This window comes from Bufo bufo, chromosome 11 (assembly GCF_905171765.1).
Source record: "Bufo bufo chromosome 11, aBufBuf1.1, whole genome shotgun sequence".
NCBI lineage: Eukaryota > Metazoa > Chordata > Amphibia > Anura > Bufonidae > Bufo > Bufo bufo.
The window spans coordinates 91,939,188-91,958,487 of NC_053399.1; the positions used below are offsets into that span (position 1 = coordinate 91,939,188).

The following is a 19,300-nucleotide window of genomic DNA, read 5'->3' on the forward strand; positions in this document are numbered from 1 at the left end:
ACAGGATAAGTAATGTATGTACACAGTGACTCCATCAGCAGAATAGTGAGTGCAGCTCTGGAGTATAATACAGGATATAACTCAGGATCAGTACAGGATAAGTAATGTATGTACACAGTGACTGCACCAGCAGAATAGTGAGTGCAGCTCTGGAGTATAATACAGGATGTAACTCAGAATCAGTACAGGATAAGTAATGTCATGTATGTACATAGTGACTGCACCAGCAGAATAGTGAGTACAGCTCTGGAGTATAATACAGGATATAACTCAGGATCAGTACAGGAAAAGTAAAGTGTTTACATTATGTCTTGACCTTTTATGTAGATGTATTCTATATGTAACTGTTAATTGGTGGTCACATTCTTTAAGTAAGATAATGAAATATATCTGACGTGTTCCTGTGGATCCCCTATGGCCATGAACATGATGATAAGGTCATTGTAGATATGGACTCTCCTGGTCCTCTGTATAATATACATCTGCAATATTCACAGTTGACACTATGGCTAAAAGACATTCCTGCAAATTATATGATTCAGCTTTCGACCAAAACAAATCTACCTACAGCAGTGACATGTAAATCATAGACAGGCAGCACATATATGTGAGGAACCATCTGCATTACAGAGTATAGAATTCTAATAAATTAACATATATGTAATAAAGTCCATTGTCTCAGAGGGTAGGAGGAAACCTTTTCAAGTAAACCTCAATGGACATAGAAGATATAGGACAGAGTCATGTAAAGTCTGCGAAATGTCCAACTGGACTAAACATTTATTCATGAAAGCCACAGCATAGTTGACTTAGCTAAGTATGTCTTCAAAAGTGTCTACAATGTAGAACCAGGCAAAAGGCTGGGGTAGGTGGTACTGCTAAAGTTTAGCTTTGTCTTAGGTAATGGACTCAGGATGTCGTACAGAATTCACTCATTTTATATTTCTTTTCCATTTGCCAGAGATATTGGTTAATATGATGATGTGAAGGTGATTGGTATGGTATGGACATTTGTCTTATATCTTGAGCAGTAGTTGGTGAGAAGACTTTTAAAACTGGTCTCCATTGTGCTGTTATAGTCCTCTCCTTATGGTCCCGTAACTTGTGCAGAACAGACATTCCATAAGCCTCTTCTACTACTAGCTCTCTTGGCATTGAAGATCCAGAAATCCCATTCCCCCACAACATAATTCAGAAGATTCAGTGGAGGCATTGTTGAGATTGAAGACCTTCTATAAATCAGAGGTCTAGGATGAATCATTAGCTAAGCTTCTTCTGCAGTGCATAAGAGAGTGATGGACTTGCAGGAGATGTTAAAGCATTCATGGTTGGTCTTCAGAAGTTGCTGCATATTCTACTGCAAAATGTCTAAGTATACCGGCGGGGCCTTAACTAGAGCTTGAAGCTTGCGGTGGATTTCTTTAATGTTTAGCCTCTGCTGAGGTTCTCTCTGCCAGCAGCCTTGCATGATGGTGTAGACTTCAGTAGGGCAGGTTCTTGGTCTTTCAAGTTCTCGTCCTTGAGTAATGCATTCAATGGCCTAGGGTAGAAAGAAGCTGGATAAGTTGACATGGAATGAATACAGAAAAAACATCTCAAGAAATAGATAGACAGATAGATAGATATAGAGATAGAGAGATGGATAAATAAATAGCTTTCAGCTTCTGCTGGCCAAGTAGAGGTAAATATAACGGCACAAACCTGAACTATTTCTAGACACTGTTTGTCCACCAATGTCACTATTGTTGGCCCACAATCCAGATACACTTCAGTAGAAGACACTTCTACTGAAGTGTATCTGGATTGTGGGCCAACAATAGTGACATTGGTGGACAAGCAGTGTCTAGAAATAGTTCAGCTTTGTGCCGTTATATTTACCTCTACTTGGCCAGCAGAAGCTGAAAGCTGTCTATTTACCTCCTATTTATTTATCCATCTCTCTATCTATCTATCTATTATCTATATAGCTATTTCCTATCTATCTTATATATATATATATCTCTCTAATATCTATCTTAGTATATCATACATATCCACCTGCCACTATCGGTCTAGACAGCGTGTGTCCCTGTAATGAGGTAAGTATCTCGCGGCCTCTGAAAAATCACAAGTACCTGTAAATACAATTACGTGTCAGGAATAAATAATGTTGTGTTTGTAAATGTTCCTCATCTCTCTGCCAAGACGCCTTGGGCTTCACGTAACCTAATCCTTCTTGATGTAGTAAAGAGCCACTTATCTGGGTGTCTCCTGAGTTCATTACCTTCTCCAGTTCCTGAGGAGGTCACTTACAGGACCCACAGGGCATCAGAATTAAATTATCCCTATTGAGCACTGGAAAAAATTAAAATCAGATTCTTCTTTCGTGATATTAATTTATTTATTGAGAAAGCTTTCTTGGCATCACTCGGAGAGACTCGCGTTGGGCAAGAGGAGCCTTTCAGTGCCCAGAGAAACCCCGAAATCGAGGCGCTTTATTATCCCACATGATCACATCTTAAAGGTGTTCTCCGGTCTTATGTATATTAATCATTGCATGATAGAAAGTTCTGAAACTATTTAATATAGTGTCTGTTTCATTTTCATTTTCAAGATCTCTGCTTGTCTTCTGTGAATGGAAACCTGTACAGATGCCAACTGAGGGTTTGCTACAATGTCCCTAGTCTAGAGAATCTTTCAGGAGCACAGATCTCTCTCCAGTTCTGATAATTTGTTACATTGTATCAGTAAAGGCTGGAGTCCAGGCTGTTTTGATTCTCCAGACTGGATACAATTGTGGCATATCTTCAGCTTTGAGAAGCATTAGGTTTGTACAGGTTTTCAGCCTCAACAATGTAAAAGAGGTCTGATTCACTGACTGCAAGCAGAGACCTTGAAAGTGGTGAGAATCTGAAACATAGAGATTTCAAGGACTGTTTCTTTACGAAATCTGCATTCAGCAATGTACCTCTGTATTGGAAAGCTGGTACCATGGTTGTTTCCCGTAGGTGAAGATCTCCCAGAGGACCACGCCGAAGCTCCATATGTCACTATCTGTGGTGAATTTACGATACAAGATGCTCTCAGGGGGCATCCAGCGGATGGGCAGCATCGTCCGACCCCCGACCTGTGAAGAGACAACAGACGCCCCCGGTATAAGATTGTTTTCCCTTTACTTATTAAGATAATATGAACAGCTTTGATTGTCAGTGTTCCTCCAACTTGCTAGCCTACAACCAGTTATATCCGTTAGGCTTAAAGAGCACATGTCAGCAGGATCAACCCTTTAAACCACACATACTGTTTGGTAGGGTGGATCTTGTTAATTAAAATGACACCTGTCTTGTGAAAATCGGTCGTGGGGTTCCTGAGAAACAGGACTTTGATTATCTCTGCAAATGATGGCTTCAGTGCACTGAGAGGCGTGGCCAGCACTGAGAAGCTGAGGGTATAGGCCCCTCCCCTTGATGCACTGAAGCCTTCACTTACATACAGAATAAAGGTCTTCTTTTCTCAGGAACACCACAACCGATTTTCAAAAGACAGGTATCACTGTAATCAGCAAAATCAACACTACCAGGCGATGTGCCTGGTTTTATATAGTCGATCATGCTGATAGCTACCCTTTAAGCCTTCTGTTTTTAGTTCTCAAGCCAAAAATGTTTTCATTTACTGACAGCAAGTAGAGATTTTGAAAATGATAGAGAGGGGAAGCTCAGTACTCAATGTGAAGAGGGAGGGTATATGACATGCTTGCTTGAGGCAACATAGTAGAGGTTATACAGTATAGGTGGATTTAGTGAACAGCGCCCCTAGAGCAAATATTTAATTCATTTTACTAATGCCTAGGACCCATTATTTTTTAGGTAGCGATGATATTACATCTATTGATCCTATTAGAAAGCTGACGTCGTGCTACATGCCCCACATCTCCGTCGCTCACTCCCCTAATTTTCCCCTCCGTTTATTTCCCTGGATTTTTCCGTTCACTTAAGTGATTTTCTTGCCTTCCCATCACAGGCTGCATTAAATATGAATACGAGTCTGACAAAGAGACAACTTCGGAGCACTAAAAGGGAAAGATAGAGGCTGGGGCAATTCAGGATGTCACAAGTTCAAATCCCGCTAGAGCCTTTGAACAGTATGAAGATGGATAGGATCTTCTGGCTGTGCCGAGGACTTGGCAGGTGCGTAGGGTTCACTCGGGCAATAAAATCCTCGATCTGGACCGGTGCCATCTCCCGAGCATGGCAGCTAAATGCCTGAAAGCATGTTACTTACAAATGCATTGGCTTTTTATTAGGATTACCATCAACACAAATCCTAATTTCATAGGGCTTTCCCAATGTTATGTCAGTACAAGCTCACGCAGATGGGGAGGGATTTGGTGCTGCATTTGTCACGGATCAGCGGATGTGAATCCACTGTGCCACTGACTGGCTATACTCTGGACGGACGTGTCTAAGCAACTACCTGGTTTTCACTAGAGCCTCAGATGGTGAGGATAGATTTGAGACGTTAGGGTAGTTGCCAGGAGCTCCCTCTATACATATATAAAGGTCACCTCAAGGGCAGTGACGCCACCTATATACATATAAATAAATAAAAATCTTAAGCCAAACTTTTCTAGTCAGTAGTTATTACACCATCCCATCTAGTTTGCACTTTTACACCCTTTCCAACTCTCCTAGATCCTCTGAGGAACCCAAAGCTACACCTCATATTCAGTAGAAGGGTTTTCTAAAGGGGTAAAATTGTATTTTAGTCAAATATTTCAATCTTTTTATGCATTTGCTTTTGCAGATGCCACTTGAATGGTGCTGCTTAGCTTATTGTTAGCTAGTATAGTATACACAAATATAGTCCTTTTCTTGCTATAGTCAGATTTCACATCCCCAGTTGGATATTGCATAACTTTGACTAGTGCAGGACCTACCCTTGGGACACTCACTGATCCCAAAAACAGAGTCTCCATTATACTGTATGGGAGATATGAAAACAACCTTGTGTTCTCAAGTGCAGCCACCTTTCTTCGTGACTCTAGCAGTTGGACTTCTAGCAGTTAACTATTAATGCTATATGCTACATGGACACTTGGTGTGTATGGAGAGTATTGGGAGGAATAGTAGTCAGCAAAACGAGCATTTGACCTATAGTTATTGAAGGCCTATAGGCACCTTTAACCCAAACACACCATCACATGATGGTAGACCCACTACTCTGTAAGAGCCATCATATATATTGCAGAAGTAATCTTGAGGAGACCATGCTGGAACCCAAGCCTCCTTACCTAAATAATAAACCTAGCCCTGTCTGAGATGTTTCGATGTCCTTACCCGGTAGTAATCGGTGCTATAAATATCTCGGGACATCCCAAAGTCACCAATTTTGACAACCAAATGGTTCCCCACAAGGCAGTTCCTTGTCGCAAGATCTCGGTGGACAAAGTGGAGAGATGCCAGGTAAACCATGCCCGAGGCAATCTGGCTGGCAATTTGTAACATCTGGGTCAAGTTGAGCTGGCCATATGGTTGCCCATTGCCGTTATCCAAAATCTTGGCGTCTGGTCCATGGGATCTGTGTAATAGATGAAGGGAGTCACATCTTATAATCTATCAGAAAATATCAGAGGTCAACAATCAGCAGATGTATAGTATACAGATTGATTTTGAAGGAGATGCCCAAACATCTGGTGGACTGTCAGCTTCTAACTGGCCAGCTCCCCCATATAGACCACATTCCTTATACTAAATTGTACAATGGACCCAGATTCCATAACTTAAAGGCTATGTACACCTTGGGGGCAATTTTCTTATGATTGTATTTTACTAATTTGGGTAAAAATCATTTTTTCAATTGGTCTTTATTAATAATATTCAACTGTTCTGCCACAAAGGGATAACTGTTTGTCTAGCTGTGTGAATCGTACTTTCACTTTGTGCCGGTCATCTAATAATCCTTATCTCTAAATTACTAACAGGTCATAAACACTTATTTAAGCCACATTCTTATCAGTAAGAAAAGAATTGAGCTATAATGAGTGTTTAGGAGGTCAGAGATAAGGAGCCATCAGCGGAACTGCCTGACGAGAAACATTAAAAATACAGAGCCTGCTACTAAAGAATCTCGAGGCTGTACAGAGAAAGGGGCTCAACATTTTTAATAAAAACCAATTTAAAATAATTTAGCTCAAAATGAATACAATGCAATAAAAACAAAATGTCCCCAAAGCTGTACATATCCTTTAAAGAGGTAAAATTCATAAACTTTAGTTCCTCACAATTTCAAGATCCGAGAATAAATATTTTGGTTCACTGGTTGAAAACCTGTACAAACCTGATACTCCTCTGAGCTGAAGGTTTGCTACTGATGTGTTTTACCTGCACAGATACTTTGCAGCAAACCATAAGAAGCAAGAGATTTTTACTGTTCAGGTATTTAGCAAAAATGAGTGTGGCTCCCTTCCAGAAAGAAGAAAGCTTTCTCAGTAGACCCACCTGTAGGCAGCTACCTTGTCTGATCCAAGGAACGTCCGACCCATAAAAAAGTCTAGAAACATGACTAGAAATATTAGCCACATCAAGCGCTCATCTGTAGATCATGTCATAGTAGCTAGCTATAAGTGGCACTCCTCCTTTTAGAGGAGAGCTCATTTGCATGTTCTAAAGTCACTGATTATAGGACTTCATGTATCAGCTGGATCTCCTCAATGAGAACCAGCATCCCCAAGAACTAGCTCAAGAATCATCATCTACTGTAGCTTTTCACAACCCTCAGCTGTGTAAGGCTATTATTTTAAGTCACTGGCACCAATGTCACTAGTCACTAACGGCAAACAGAGATCTTGAAAAAAAAAAACTTTTTTTGCAAAACAATTTTGTGGAATTATCATACAACACACAGATGCTTGGCCAAGTGACCTCTGTAGATCCTCCAGGTACAGTGTATTAAGAGGGGAAACCAAGTTCCTGCCCATCTTAGAAATATTTCATGTGACGGAGAGATGTGATTAGAGAGCAGCCGGCCCCTGACAAGATGCATTTCTCAGTCCCAGTGTAACAATAACCATAAAACACGGTGTCTCTGCGATCTCCCCATCAGTACCCGGACACTGTACAACGCCACTGGCAGCCCATGTCTATGTCTAATACCTACGGGACCAATCAAAAAGTCTCTGTTTATTTCAACTGATGGGCAATCTCCTTCTATTTAAGCCTCTCAGACAGATAATCTAATCAATATTGCAAAGAGGAGTGCATTAGCTGGAGAGATGGCAGCCGGAGAGAGGCAGCTCCACGGTTATAATGGTAGCTCGCTGGTGGGGGGGGGAGTATCAGCTGAAGGAGAACTGTAAAGATGACAATGGAAATGGGGAGCGAGCCTCAGCAATTATCATTGGGTGGGGCCTACAAGTTATTCAACTATAAGAATTGAATGAAAAAATGTATGGAAAATTCCTGGATATTTTGTAGCTAATTCTTTCCAGAAACTAAATCTAAGGAGGAAGAAGAGAACTGGAGGATCACAGAGCAACCAAGGTAAGTAGTCAGGTCTCCACTGTTTTGCAAGAGACTTTATTAGAAGTTGTCGTCAATGCATTTCGGGCCACCATTGGCCCCTTTGTCAGGCAATCACATACACATCACATAAGTTGTGACTGGACAACTTCTAATAAAGTCTCTTGCGAATCAGTGGAAACCTGACTACTTACCTTCGTTGGGCTGCTGCAATCCTCCAGTTCTCCTCTTCCTCTTTAGCCTGATCTCCACCCTCCCTTAATCTACAATCGGTGGAAAGTTGGAGCAGCTTCTGAATGATTGGTCTTACCAAAATTGATTAATTCAGCCATTACTCTAATGCCTATGACTGTCTATAAAGTTCCTTCAGAATCAATGAGATCCAAATTAACAGACCATTTCCCCAATCAAACAACATCTTTTGACTTGTCACCCTCCGGTCTCATCTTCCTGCTGTTCCGAAAGACCATTATTTCCAATGGAGGTCCAAATACAACCCAAAAAAGAAAACCATATGTCCGTACTTAAACCCATCCAAAACTCCTCAAACTTTTATTCCAACCATTACGACCTTATGTAGGCTGCTCCTCCACATATATGGCACCCTTCTCCTCCAGCTCCTAAATCATCCTTGACCTGAAAAAAATCTTTAAAATATTCTCAAAAAGGGGCCAGTGGGTCCAATCTGTGGGGTGGTCCTACTAGCTATAGCAGAGATAATCGTTTGGAAAGTCTTCGTTGTTTCTGAACAGAAGTCCATTGGTTTCCTCTGTGATCTACATAGATGAGCCTGGTTCTCTATGTAGAAGCTGTAATCTCTGGCTAATAGAAGGGTCCTGAATGAGCCGTACCCCTTATTCACTGAGAGAGTAGCCGGACAGAGCAATGGAAAAAAATAGTGTCCAAGCCGAAAAACTCTAATATATAATTTTTATCAGGAGTCAAGACCTTGAAGGTATCTAACCTGAGGAAGCGGTTGAGATCTCCATGCTTCATATACTCAAACACCATCATGAGTGGCTCCCCGTCAGTGCAGACACCATAAAACTTCACAATGTGCTCATGCTGAAGGACTGTGAGAAGCTCAGCCTCACGCTGGAAGTCCTGGCGGGCCATCTCGGTAGCTTCTTTAAGAGCCTGGATTCAGTCAAAAGGAGAATTTATTCATAAGTGGTAAGGAACATCATTTTTAAGGTAACAGCTAGAGTCAAGAAAATGTAGCGAAGGGTGAGGAAGGAAGGAATTGATATTTGTGGACATTTTTAAAGAAGAGGTTGACTATTGTGGTGGCATTTTTTTCATGTTCTCTATTATGCTCCCATTGCCCATAGCTATGTAGGGATCTGCAAAACCACAATGACATTCAACAGGTCAACCCCTTTAATGTGGTCCAGGTCAATGTATATATTATGTATATATTAGATATATACATCCTCATTACCTTTACAGCTACCAGAGTCTTTTCTTCATCTGGGGTCAGGTTGTAGCACTCGGCCAAATACACCTTCCCAAAGGCCCCTTCTCCCAACTCCCACTTGGGCAAAATGTCTCTTCTCTTGATGTGTTGAACACCTGGAATTAGAGACAGTGTCATTGCCCTGTACCCCAAGTGTCAGTGTCATTGACCTGTACCCCAAGTGTCAGTGTCATTATCCTGTACCCTACGTGTCAGTGTCATTATCCTGTACCCCAAGTGTCAGTGTCATTATCCTGTACCCCAAGTGTCAGTGTCATTATCCTGTACCCCAAGTGTCAGTGTCATTATCCTGTACCCCTAGTGTCAGTGTCATTATCCTGTACCCCTAGTGTCAGTGTCAGTATCCTGTACCCCAAGTGTCAGTGTCATTATCCTGTACCCCAAGTGTCAGTGTCATTATCCTGTACCCCTAGTGTCAGTGTCATTATCCTGTACCCCAAGTGTCAGTGTCAGTATCCTGTACCCCAAGTGTCAGTGTCATTATCCTGTACCCCAAGTGTCAGTGTCATTATCCTGTACCCCTAGTGTCAGTGTCAGTATCCTGTACCCCAAGTGTCAGTGTTATTATCCTATACCCCAAGTGTCAGTGTTATTATCCTGTACCCCAAGTGTCAGTGTCATTATCCTGTACCCTACGTGTCAGTGTCATTATCCTGTACCCCAAGTGTCAGTGTCATTATCCTGTACCCCAAGTGTCAGTGTTATTATCCTATACCCCGAGTGTCAGTGTCATTATCCTGTACCCCAAGTGTCAGTGTCATTATCCTGTACCCCGAGTGTCAGTGTCATTATCCTGTACCCCAAGTGTCAGTTTCATTATCCTGTACCCCAAGTGTCAGTGCGTCATTGTCCTGTACCCCAAGTGTCAGTGTCATTATCCTGTACCCCAAGTGTCAGCGTCATTATCCTGTACCCCAAGTGTCAGTGCGTCATTGTCCTGTACCCCAAGTGTCAGTGTCATTAGCCTGTACCCCAAGTGTCAGTGTCATTATCCTGTACCCCGAGTGTCAGTGTCATTATCCTGTACCCCAAGTGTCAGTGTCATTATCCTGTACCCCAAGTGTCAGTGTCATTATCCTGTACCCCAAGTGTCAGTGCGTCATTGTCCTGTACCCCAAGTGTCAGTGTCATTAGCCTGTACCCCAAGTGTCAGTGTCATTATCCTGTACCCCGAGTGTCAGTGTCATTATCCTGTACCCCAAGTGTCAGTGTCATTATCCTGTACCCCAAGTGTCAGTGTCATTATCCTGTACCCCAAGTGTCAGTGTCATTATCCCGTACCCCAAGTGTCAGTGTCATTATCCCGTACCCCAAGTGTCAGTGTCATTATCCCGTACCCCAAGTGTCAGTGTCAGTATCCCGTACCCTAAGTGTCAGTGTCATTATCCTGTACCCCAAGTGTCAGTGTCATTATCCTGTACCCCAAGTGTCAGTGTCATTATAATGTACCCCAAGTGTCAGTGTCATTATCCTGTACCCCGAGTGTCAGTGTCATTATCCTGTACCCCAAGTGTCAGTGTCATTATAATGTACCCCAAGTGTCAGTGTCATTATCCTGTACCCCAAGTGTCAGTGTCATTATCTTGTACCCCAAGTGTCAGTGTCATTATAATGTACCCCAAGTGTCAGTGTCATTATCCTGTACCCCAAGTGTCAGTGTCATTATCTTGTACCCCAAGTGTCAGTGTCATTATCCCGTACCCCAAGTGTCAGTGTCAGTATCCCGTACCCCAAGTGTCAGTGTCATTATCCTGTACCCCAAGTGTCAGTGTCATTATCCTGTACCCCTAGTGTCAGTGTCATTATCCTGTACCCCAAGTGTCAGTGTCATTATCCTGTACCCCAAGTGTCAGTGTCATTATCCTGTACCCCAAGTGTCAGTGTCATTATCCTGTACCCCAAGTGTCAGTGTGTCATTGAACCCCAGGTAAATGAATCCTAGTTTTCTGTAGATGTTTGCACAGGATGATTAATCTTACAGGCATCACAGAAGTATTGCGGGTTCTCAATGAAATTGTGCTTGCTTCCATCCAGCTTTCCTTCAGCAGAGGTGAATGGACTGCCGCCAAAATTCATGAAGTGCAAAGACATGGCCAAGTCATCCTCTTGCGCCAAGACTGCTGCCCCTAAAAAAGGGAAGAAGTAATGAAAACACTAGAAGATGCTTTCCGTATCCGTTCCGCAAAGACATAGAACATGTCCTATGAAATGCGGATTACAGATCCGCTGAAGTCAATGGGTCCACAAAAAAACCGAGGCAGCATGGATGTCCCACGGACGTCATCCATATTTTGCAAATCCGATTTCTGCAGACCGCAAAATACATACAGCTGTTTACTGGGGGCATATCCCTAGGAGGGGGAACCCGCACCTATCCTTAGAACGGAGCCCACAAAGTGACAGAGGGCGCACCACACATGAACAGCCACCCTCCACTCATTTATATAGAAGTGCCGAAAATAGACAAGAACTGGCTCGGCTATTTCCGTCAGCCCCATAGTGGATGGAGCAATGGCCGTGCTTGTGGGGTGCACTTACCATTCATTTCAATGGGACTCCCATTCTCCTTCACTTTGTGGGCCCCGTTCTAAGGACAGGTGCTGGACCTGCACCTATCAGACATTGAGGGCATATCCTAGCGATATGCCCCCATTATCCAAGATAATACCCCTTTATCAATAGATAATTCAAAGGACACCCACACCATTTGCTGTCAATACATGGCAACCTTCCTAAAGCCGTAAAACCCATAGAGAACCAGTACTTTTCACAGCTGAGGGTCTGTTACACTGGTCTGCAGTCTAGACAATCTTAGGGGGGGGGGTCCGATATGCTGTGCACCCCTACAGATATAAGACCCTATAGGCATCAGTTGCCTAATGGACATGACTGGCTATGTAATGTTGGTGGCCACAGGATTTTTCCACTGAAGCTTTGTAATCTGAGCCGGGATCAAGACGGATATCAAATCAATATATGTTTAGGAAGGAAGGAAGAAAAACCATAATATCATATATTAGTCGCTAGATTACACCACACAGGAATATCTGAATGAATTCTCCAAAGGACACTAGCCCTGAATAATGGCCCATTGTCAAGGTGCAGCCACTAACGTAATTCATCCTTAGGTATGTAATGAACCCGGAGATAACATAGTGGTCAATAAGAATACTACCATCAGTGAAAAGGCTGATAACAGGGAACAATAGATTGGGGTCCCCCCCCCCCCCAAATCACACGATGATAGCACTGTGAGGAGGAGGAGGGTGCGCTTCAACTTATATTGTAAAGTAATGACATCACTACTCTCCATATATATTGTATTTTATAGCAATGACATCACTATTCTCTATATATGTTGTAGTTTAAACAATGACATCACTACTTTCCATATATATTGTATTTTATAGCAATGACATCACTGCTCTCTATATACAGTACAGACCAAAAGTTTGGACACACCTTCTTATTCAAAGAGTTTTCTTTATTTTCATGACTATGAAGGCATCAAAACTATGAATTAACACATGTGGAATTATATACATAACAAACAAGTGTGTAACAACTGAAAATATGTCATATTCTAGGTTCTTCACAGTAGCCACCTTTTGCTTTGATTACTGCTTTGCACACTCTTGGCATTCTCTTGATGAGCTTCAAGAGGTAGTCCCCTGAAATGGTTTTCACTTCACAGGTGTGCCCTGTCAGGTTTAATAAGTGGGATTTCTTGCCTTATAAATGGGGTTGGGACCATCAGTTGCGTTGAGGAGAAGTCAGGTGGATACACAGCTGATAGTCCTACTGAATAGACTGTTAGAATTTGTATTATGGCAAGAAAAAAGCAGCTAAGTAAAGAAAAACGAGTGGCCATCATTACTTTAAGAAATGAAGGTCAGTCAGTCAGCCGAAAAATTGGGAAAACTTTGAAAGTAAGGGCTATTTGACCATGAAGAAGAGTGATGGGGTGCTGCGCCAGATGACCTGGCCTCCACAGTCACTGGACCTGAACCCAATCGAGATGGTTTGGGGTGAGCTGGACCGCAGAGTGAAGGCAAAAGGGCCAACAAGTGCTAAGAATCTCTGGGAACTCCTTCAAGACTGTTGGAAGACCATTTCAGGGGACTACCTCTTGAAGCTCATCAAGAGAATGCCAGAAGTGTGCAAAGCAGTAAGCAAAGCAAAAGGTGGCTACTTTGAAGAACCTAGAATATGACATATTTTCAGTTGTTTCACACTTGTTTGTTATGTATATAATTCCACATGTGTTAATTCATAGTTTTGATGCCTTCATAGTCATGAAAATAAAGAAAACTCTTTGAATGAGAAGGTGTGTCCAAACTTTTGGTCTGTACTGTATGTTGTAGTTTATACAATTACATCACTACTCTCCATATATATTGTATTTTATACAATGACATCACTGCTCTCCATATACAACGAGGAACAGAAGTATTTGAACACCCTGCAATTTTGCACGTTTTCCCACTTAGAAATCATGGAGGGGTCTGAAATTCACATTGTAGGTGCATTCCCACTCTGAGAAACAGAATTAAAAAAATAATTCAGGAAATCACATTGTATGATTTTTATAGAATTTATTTGTCTTGCACGGCTGAACATAAGTATTTGAACACCTGAGAAACAACAAGAATTCTGGCTCTTAAAGATCTGTTACTGTGCCTTTAAAAAGTCCACCTCTACTTCACTCATTAATCACAGTCAGTCAGACGCAAACTACTACCATGTGCAAGACCAAAGAGCTGTCAAAAGATACCAAAGACACAATTGTGGACCTCCACAAGGCTGGAAAGTGCTACGGGGCAATTGCCAAGCAGCTTGGTGAAAATAGATCAACTGTTGGAGCAATTGTTAGAAAATTGAAGAGGCCAAAGACAACTGTCAGTCTCCCTCGGACTGGGGCTCCATGCAAGATCTCACCTCGTGGGGTATCACTGATGATAAGAAAGGTGAGGAATCAGCCCAGAACTACAAGGGAGGAGCTGGTCAATGACATGAAGAGAGCTGGGACCACAGTTTCAAAAAGTCACTGTCGGTAGAACACTACGCCGTCATGGTTTCAAATCATACATTGCACGGAAGGTTCCCCTGCTCAAGTCATCACATGTCCAGGCCCAACTGAAGTTTGCCAATGACCACCTGGATGATCCAGAGGAGGCATGGGAGAAAGTCATGTGGTCAGATGAGACCAAAGTAGAACTGTTTGGTCTAAACTGTTTGGTTCCAAACACTCGTCGTGTTTGGAACAAAAAGAAGGAAGAGTTGTATCCCAAGAGCACCATCCCTACTGTGAAGCATTGAAGCATGGGGGTGGTAACATCATGCTTTGGGGGTGCTTTTCTGAGAAGGGGACAGGACGACTGCACTGTATTAAGGAGAGGATGAATGGGTCCATTTATTGTGAGATTTTGAGCAACAACCTCCTTCCCTCAGGCAGAGCATTGAAGATGGGTCGTGGCTGGGTCTTCCAACATGACAATGACCCGAAGCACACAGCCAGGATAACCAAGGAGTGGCTCCGTAAGAAGCATATCAAGGTTCTGGAGTGGCCTAGCCAGTCTCCAGACCTAAATCCAATAGAACATCTTTGGAGGGAGCTGAAACTTTGTGTTGCTCAGCGACAGCCCCGAAACCTGACAGATCTAGAGGAGATCTGTGTGGAGGAGTGGGCCTAAATCCCTGTTGCAGTGTGTGCAAACGTGGTCAAGAACTATAGGAAACGTCTGACCTCTGTAACTGCAAACAACGGCTTCTGGACCAAATATTAACACTGATTTTCTCAGGTGTTTAATACTTATGTTCAGCAGTGCAAGACAAATACATTCTTTAAAAATCATACAATGTAATTTCCTGATTATTTTTTTATTTTTTATTCTGTCTCTCAGAGTGGGAATGCACCTACAATGTGAATTTCAGACCCCTCCATGATTTCTAAGTGGGAGAACTTGCAAAATCGCAGGGTGTTTAAATACTTCTGTTCCTCACTGTATGTTGTAGTTTATACAATGACATCACTACTCTCCATATACACTACTTACAAAAAGTTAGGGATATTTGGCTTGTGGGTGAAATTTCAGAATGAACCTAAAATGCCCTCTAACCTCTACAGGTGAACTTAATGTGACCTACTCTAAACCTTTGAATGCACATGTCCAACTGATCAGTGTTTCAGTACTTTTTGCACAACTTGTTGTTCTGTAACAAGGAGCTTAACAGCAAAATTCACGACAGGTGTTTGATCCATGAAACACCCAATACATTTTCTGCTTCAATCTGAATCGGTATTTAAACAGTCCTCCTCATCATGCTGTTCACATTTTGACATCAAGACGACACCTTACAATTGATCAACAGTACCTCGCCATTGCGAGACTTCAAGCAGGATGTTCTCAGACAGAAGTGGCCACTGAGCTTAGAGTGTCACCAGAAGAGAGAGTGCAACAGAGAGACTGGAAGAGTCACAGAAAGGCAGAGAAAGTGGACGTCCTTTGGCCACATCCCACAATGATGACCGCTTAATTGTGAACAATGCCCTGCGGAACCGGATGATGAATGCCACACAACTCCAGGCACATTTAAGGGAGGTGAGAGGCACCCAAGTGTCACATCAGACCATTCAAAACCATTTACATCAGTGTGGTCTCCGTGCTAGACGACCTGCAAGGGTAACTGACCACAGGCGTCATCGTCCTGCATGGGCCAGGGAGCATCTACGCTGGACAAGGGACTAGTAGGCCTCAGTGAGGTTTACTGATGAAAGTCTATTCACGCTGATCAGAAATGATGGCCGTCAACAATGTTAGAGACGTCAAGGAGAGTGCTATGCATCAGCCACTGTTGTCACCAGATGAGCCTTTGGTGGTGTTACAGTGTAGGCAGATGTGTCTAGTCAATACAGAACTGCCCTGCACTTTGTGAATGGTACAGTGACAACCCCATACTACCTAAATAACATCATTAATCCAGTCATTGTGCCTCTACATTAACACCACAGGCCTAATCTCATCTTCATGGAGGACAATGCACCAGTTCATTGAGATTGCATCATTAGGGAACGGCTGCTGGAGACTGGATGACCTCAAATGGAGTGTCCTGCACTTTCTCCAGATCTGAATCCCACTGAAAACCTATGGAGTCGCAGTGTAGAGGCTTTTAACTCTGTACCACAGAACCTCAATGACCTGAGGGCCGCCCTTCAAGAAGAGTGGGATGCCATGCCTCAGCAGACAATAAGCCGACTTGTGAACAGCATGAGACGTCGTTGTCAAGCTGTAATTGATGCTCAAGGCCACATGACAAGTTATGGAGACACTGACATTTTGTGGGGGTATACCCAGCACTGGGGTGGGCTTTTGTCTCAATAAATTGTTCGAGATGAGAAATCACCATTACTGCTTGTATTTAAATGCCCAACTTTCATGATATATCATCACTGAAGCGGGAACTTTTTAAGTTTTCCATAAATTTCACCCGAAAGCCAAATATCCCTAGTGTATGTTATAGTTTATAGTAATGGCATCACTGCTCTCCATATACAGTATGTTGTAGTTTATAACAATGACATCACTACTCTCTATATATGTGTCACAGTCCCTCAGGTAACTGATGTCAGAAAATCAAGGAGACTGGCTGAGCGTGGGGGAATCTAACAGCCTCCTTGATTTCTCTTGATTCAGTGTTGATAGGGTTAATGACCACTTCCCTTGTCTCAGCTGTTGCTCAGTGGTCATCACTTCTACCCTTTATAGTCTGACCCTACCCTTCTGACTATGCGGTTTTGGAAAGAGCTGGAGTGTGGTTCTCCTTGAGTTTCTCCTCATCCTTCTACAACAGAAGCAAGGTGTCTTGCTTGTTTGTATTTTGTATTTTCCCCTTGGTTGTTGTTACTAGGCCTCAGGGAGACGCTTGTTCCTTCATCTGGGAAGGAACGGGTTGTCTCAGCCCTGCCAATATCTTAAGGGATCCTCAGGGTCTACAGGGCTTCCAGGTTCCTGTGTATGGGCATTTCTACCTTCAAGGGGTGCCCATGTGGTTAGGAGTCAGGGCCAGAAGTAGGGTTCTTTAGGTGGTGACCCTTTCCCTTCCCTAGCGTTGAGGCCTAGTGTCTTTTCCCTTCCCCCCTGGTTGTCGGTGTGGTGTTTACTCCTTTACCTTATCCATGACAATATGCTATATTATATTTCACAGCAGTGGTATCCAACCTGTGACTCTCCAGCAACTAAGAACGTATCCCTTGCAGGTACATTAACAGCTTGTTAGAGCACGCCGGGAGTTTTGCAACAGTTGAAGACTATTGTTTTAAAGCAATGACATCACTAGTCTCTTAATATCGGTTATTTCAAAAAGAAATGAATGACATCACAGCTCTCCAGTTCCCAGCAGTGATGGGCTCATTCTATCCTGATGCATTGCACTAACAATAGATGGAGTCTCTAGTATCACTGGAAGCTGTAGTTGTAAGGTCTCTGGAGATCTATTAATGTATATAAAGCTATAAGCTGCCTATATCTAATCCTCCCGGCTAGTTAAGAGATGCCTCCTGAGATCTACCATCTCCGCCTGATATACACATATACAAGAACGATTAATCTTCTTCATATTTATGGAATTCAAGGTCCATGATGCTTTACCGCATGGCCCCAAATTCCAAGATGTCCTAAGTATGGTTAGAAGGGAGAACCGTTAATATTGTGTAGGAAAGAGTCATATTCCTTTGTTAGCCAGAAGGTGTGCCCTAGCAGTAAAAAGTTCATGTACAGTCTGGCCTTTACTCCCAGGGAGCAGGAAAGTTTGGATCAAGGAGACCTGGGCCATGGAAAAGGGATCATTATGGGAGTAGGGCAACTTAATTCATTGTTATTTTGGATTCCATATTTTCTGAAATAAAGTTTAAAATCTAGAGTTGAAATACTGGAGTTTTATGGCAGAAAACACATAAATAGGAGCAGGACATGACTAGTGGTTAAGATCATAAAGCAAATTCTATGTTTTGTGACAAGCATTTGATTGGTGTCAATAGGTTTACTTGGTCCATAGCAAAGTAGGTAAAACTGGAGAGAGGGTCACTGTGACACTTTATCTCTACAGTTGATTAGAGGGAGTGTCCCTCCTGTGAATGTTACCCCTGAGAGTGGTAGAGGCAGAAGGAGAGGTGGTTTGCCTCCTGCAATTATGTTCCCTTTGAAACTGGGCCAGTACCAAAGACCACAGCACACATTCTCCTGTAGGAGGTGTGCAGAACTGGAAGACCTCAAGTCAACCAGAACTGAACTAAGCATCCGGTTAGGAACATGGAGCAGAGGTCAACGGCTGGTTAGTTGTGACAAGAAAGGCTGCTGAAGATCATGTTTGGGAGAAGATCGAGTCTACCTCCCGACAGGTCTGACACCAAAGAGATGACCAGCAGATGCAACAGCTGCAGGGACGACTGGCCAGTTGATGCGGAGTGTGAGTAGGGGAGTCTCGCTCCCTGCCAAAGTGCCAGGTCCCTTAGGAAGAAGACACACTAGGGTAATGCCACCAGATCAAAGAGTATCCAACTCCTTGGTCATTGTATCAGGCACTGGAGCCACAGTAAAATAAGTGCCCCGAATAAGGGTGACAACCTGTAAGTACAGAGAAAGCCCCAAGCTAAGGCACTTGAGGCACGGAGACCTGGGCATCACCCTTAATCAGGAAGGTTCCAGTTGGGACTATTAAAGGTACAAATACAGACTGTAGAGTGTTGGAAGGGCTGTGTCTCTACAGGAGATCTAATATGGTCACTGTGCCTTGTTGTGATTTTAACTGTCACATAGGATATGCTCTCATGTTGAGTGAAGCAACCATCATGTGAGAACCCAAGAATATGTTTGAATTACCCAACTAAAGATTCTGAAAGTGCACCTTCATATTACAAATACTGAAGTAATGTGTTCTGTTGACTATCGGGAAGCTGTTGATTGGACCCCCATCTAAGAATATTTTACTGCAACATAAAGGGTTACACATACTGCTCGGCAGCCAAAGACTATAGTGCTGAGGCCACTTTTCCATCTCACACTCACAGTCTCTCAGCTCTTCTCAGTCTTCGGGCCCTTGGGAAACAGACGCATCAAACCCATTTAAGCCTTGAATCAATTTCAAAAGTGAATTAGCTGCCTCTTACAGCCTGGCGTGGGGGAACAAGCTCTAATGAAGTGCGCTCTTCCAAACACTCTTTTCTTGCCTTAGTTAAAGTTGAGAAAATGCAGTTATGCATATTGTACAAAAACAATCTTAAGAACGCCGATTCCCGACTGCCGGTAACCCTTGAAGGGCCAGGGTGGCA

At 42.9% G+C, this 19,300-nt stretch overlaps 1 protein-coding gene across 1 annotated transcript in view; it reads right to left on the reverse strand.

Moving 5' to 3' along the window:
• Positions 1-1,354: 1,354 nt before the first annotated feature.
• The window catches only part of NTRK1 (neurotrophic receptor tyrosine kinase 1), a 64,095-nt gene continuing 46,149 nt past the window's right edge, over positions 1,355-19,300 (reverse strand). Inside the window, exons 12-17 of the mRNA XM_040411102.1 lie at positions 10,953-11,099; positions 8,938-9,068; positions 8,461-8,633; positions 5,316-5,556; positions 2,948-3,106; positions 1,355-1,540 (exon numbers count right to left, since the gene is read on the reverse strand). Of these exons, the coding sequence (XP_040267036.1) occupies positions 1,355-1,540; positions 2,948-3,106; positions 5,316-5,556; positions 8,461-8,633; positions 8,938-9,068; positions 10,953-11,099 (1,037 nt within the window). The remainder of the gene's footprint in view (positions 1,541-2,947; positions 3,107-5,315; positions 5,557-8,460; positions 8,634-8,937; positions 9,069-10,952; positions 11,100-19,300) is intronic.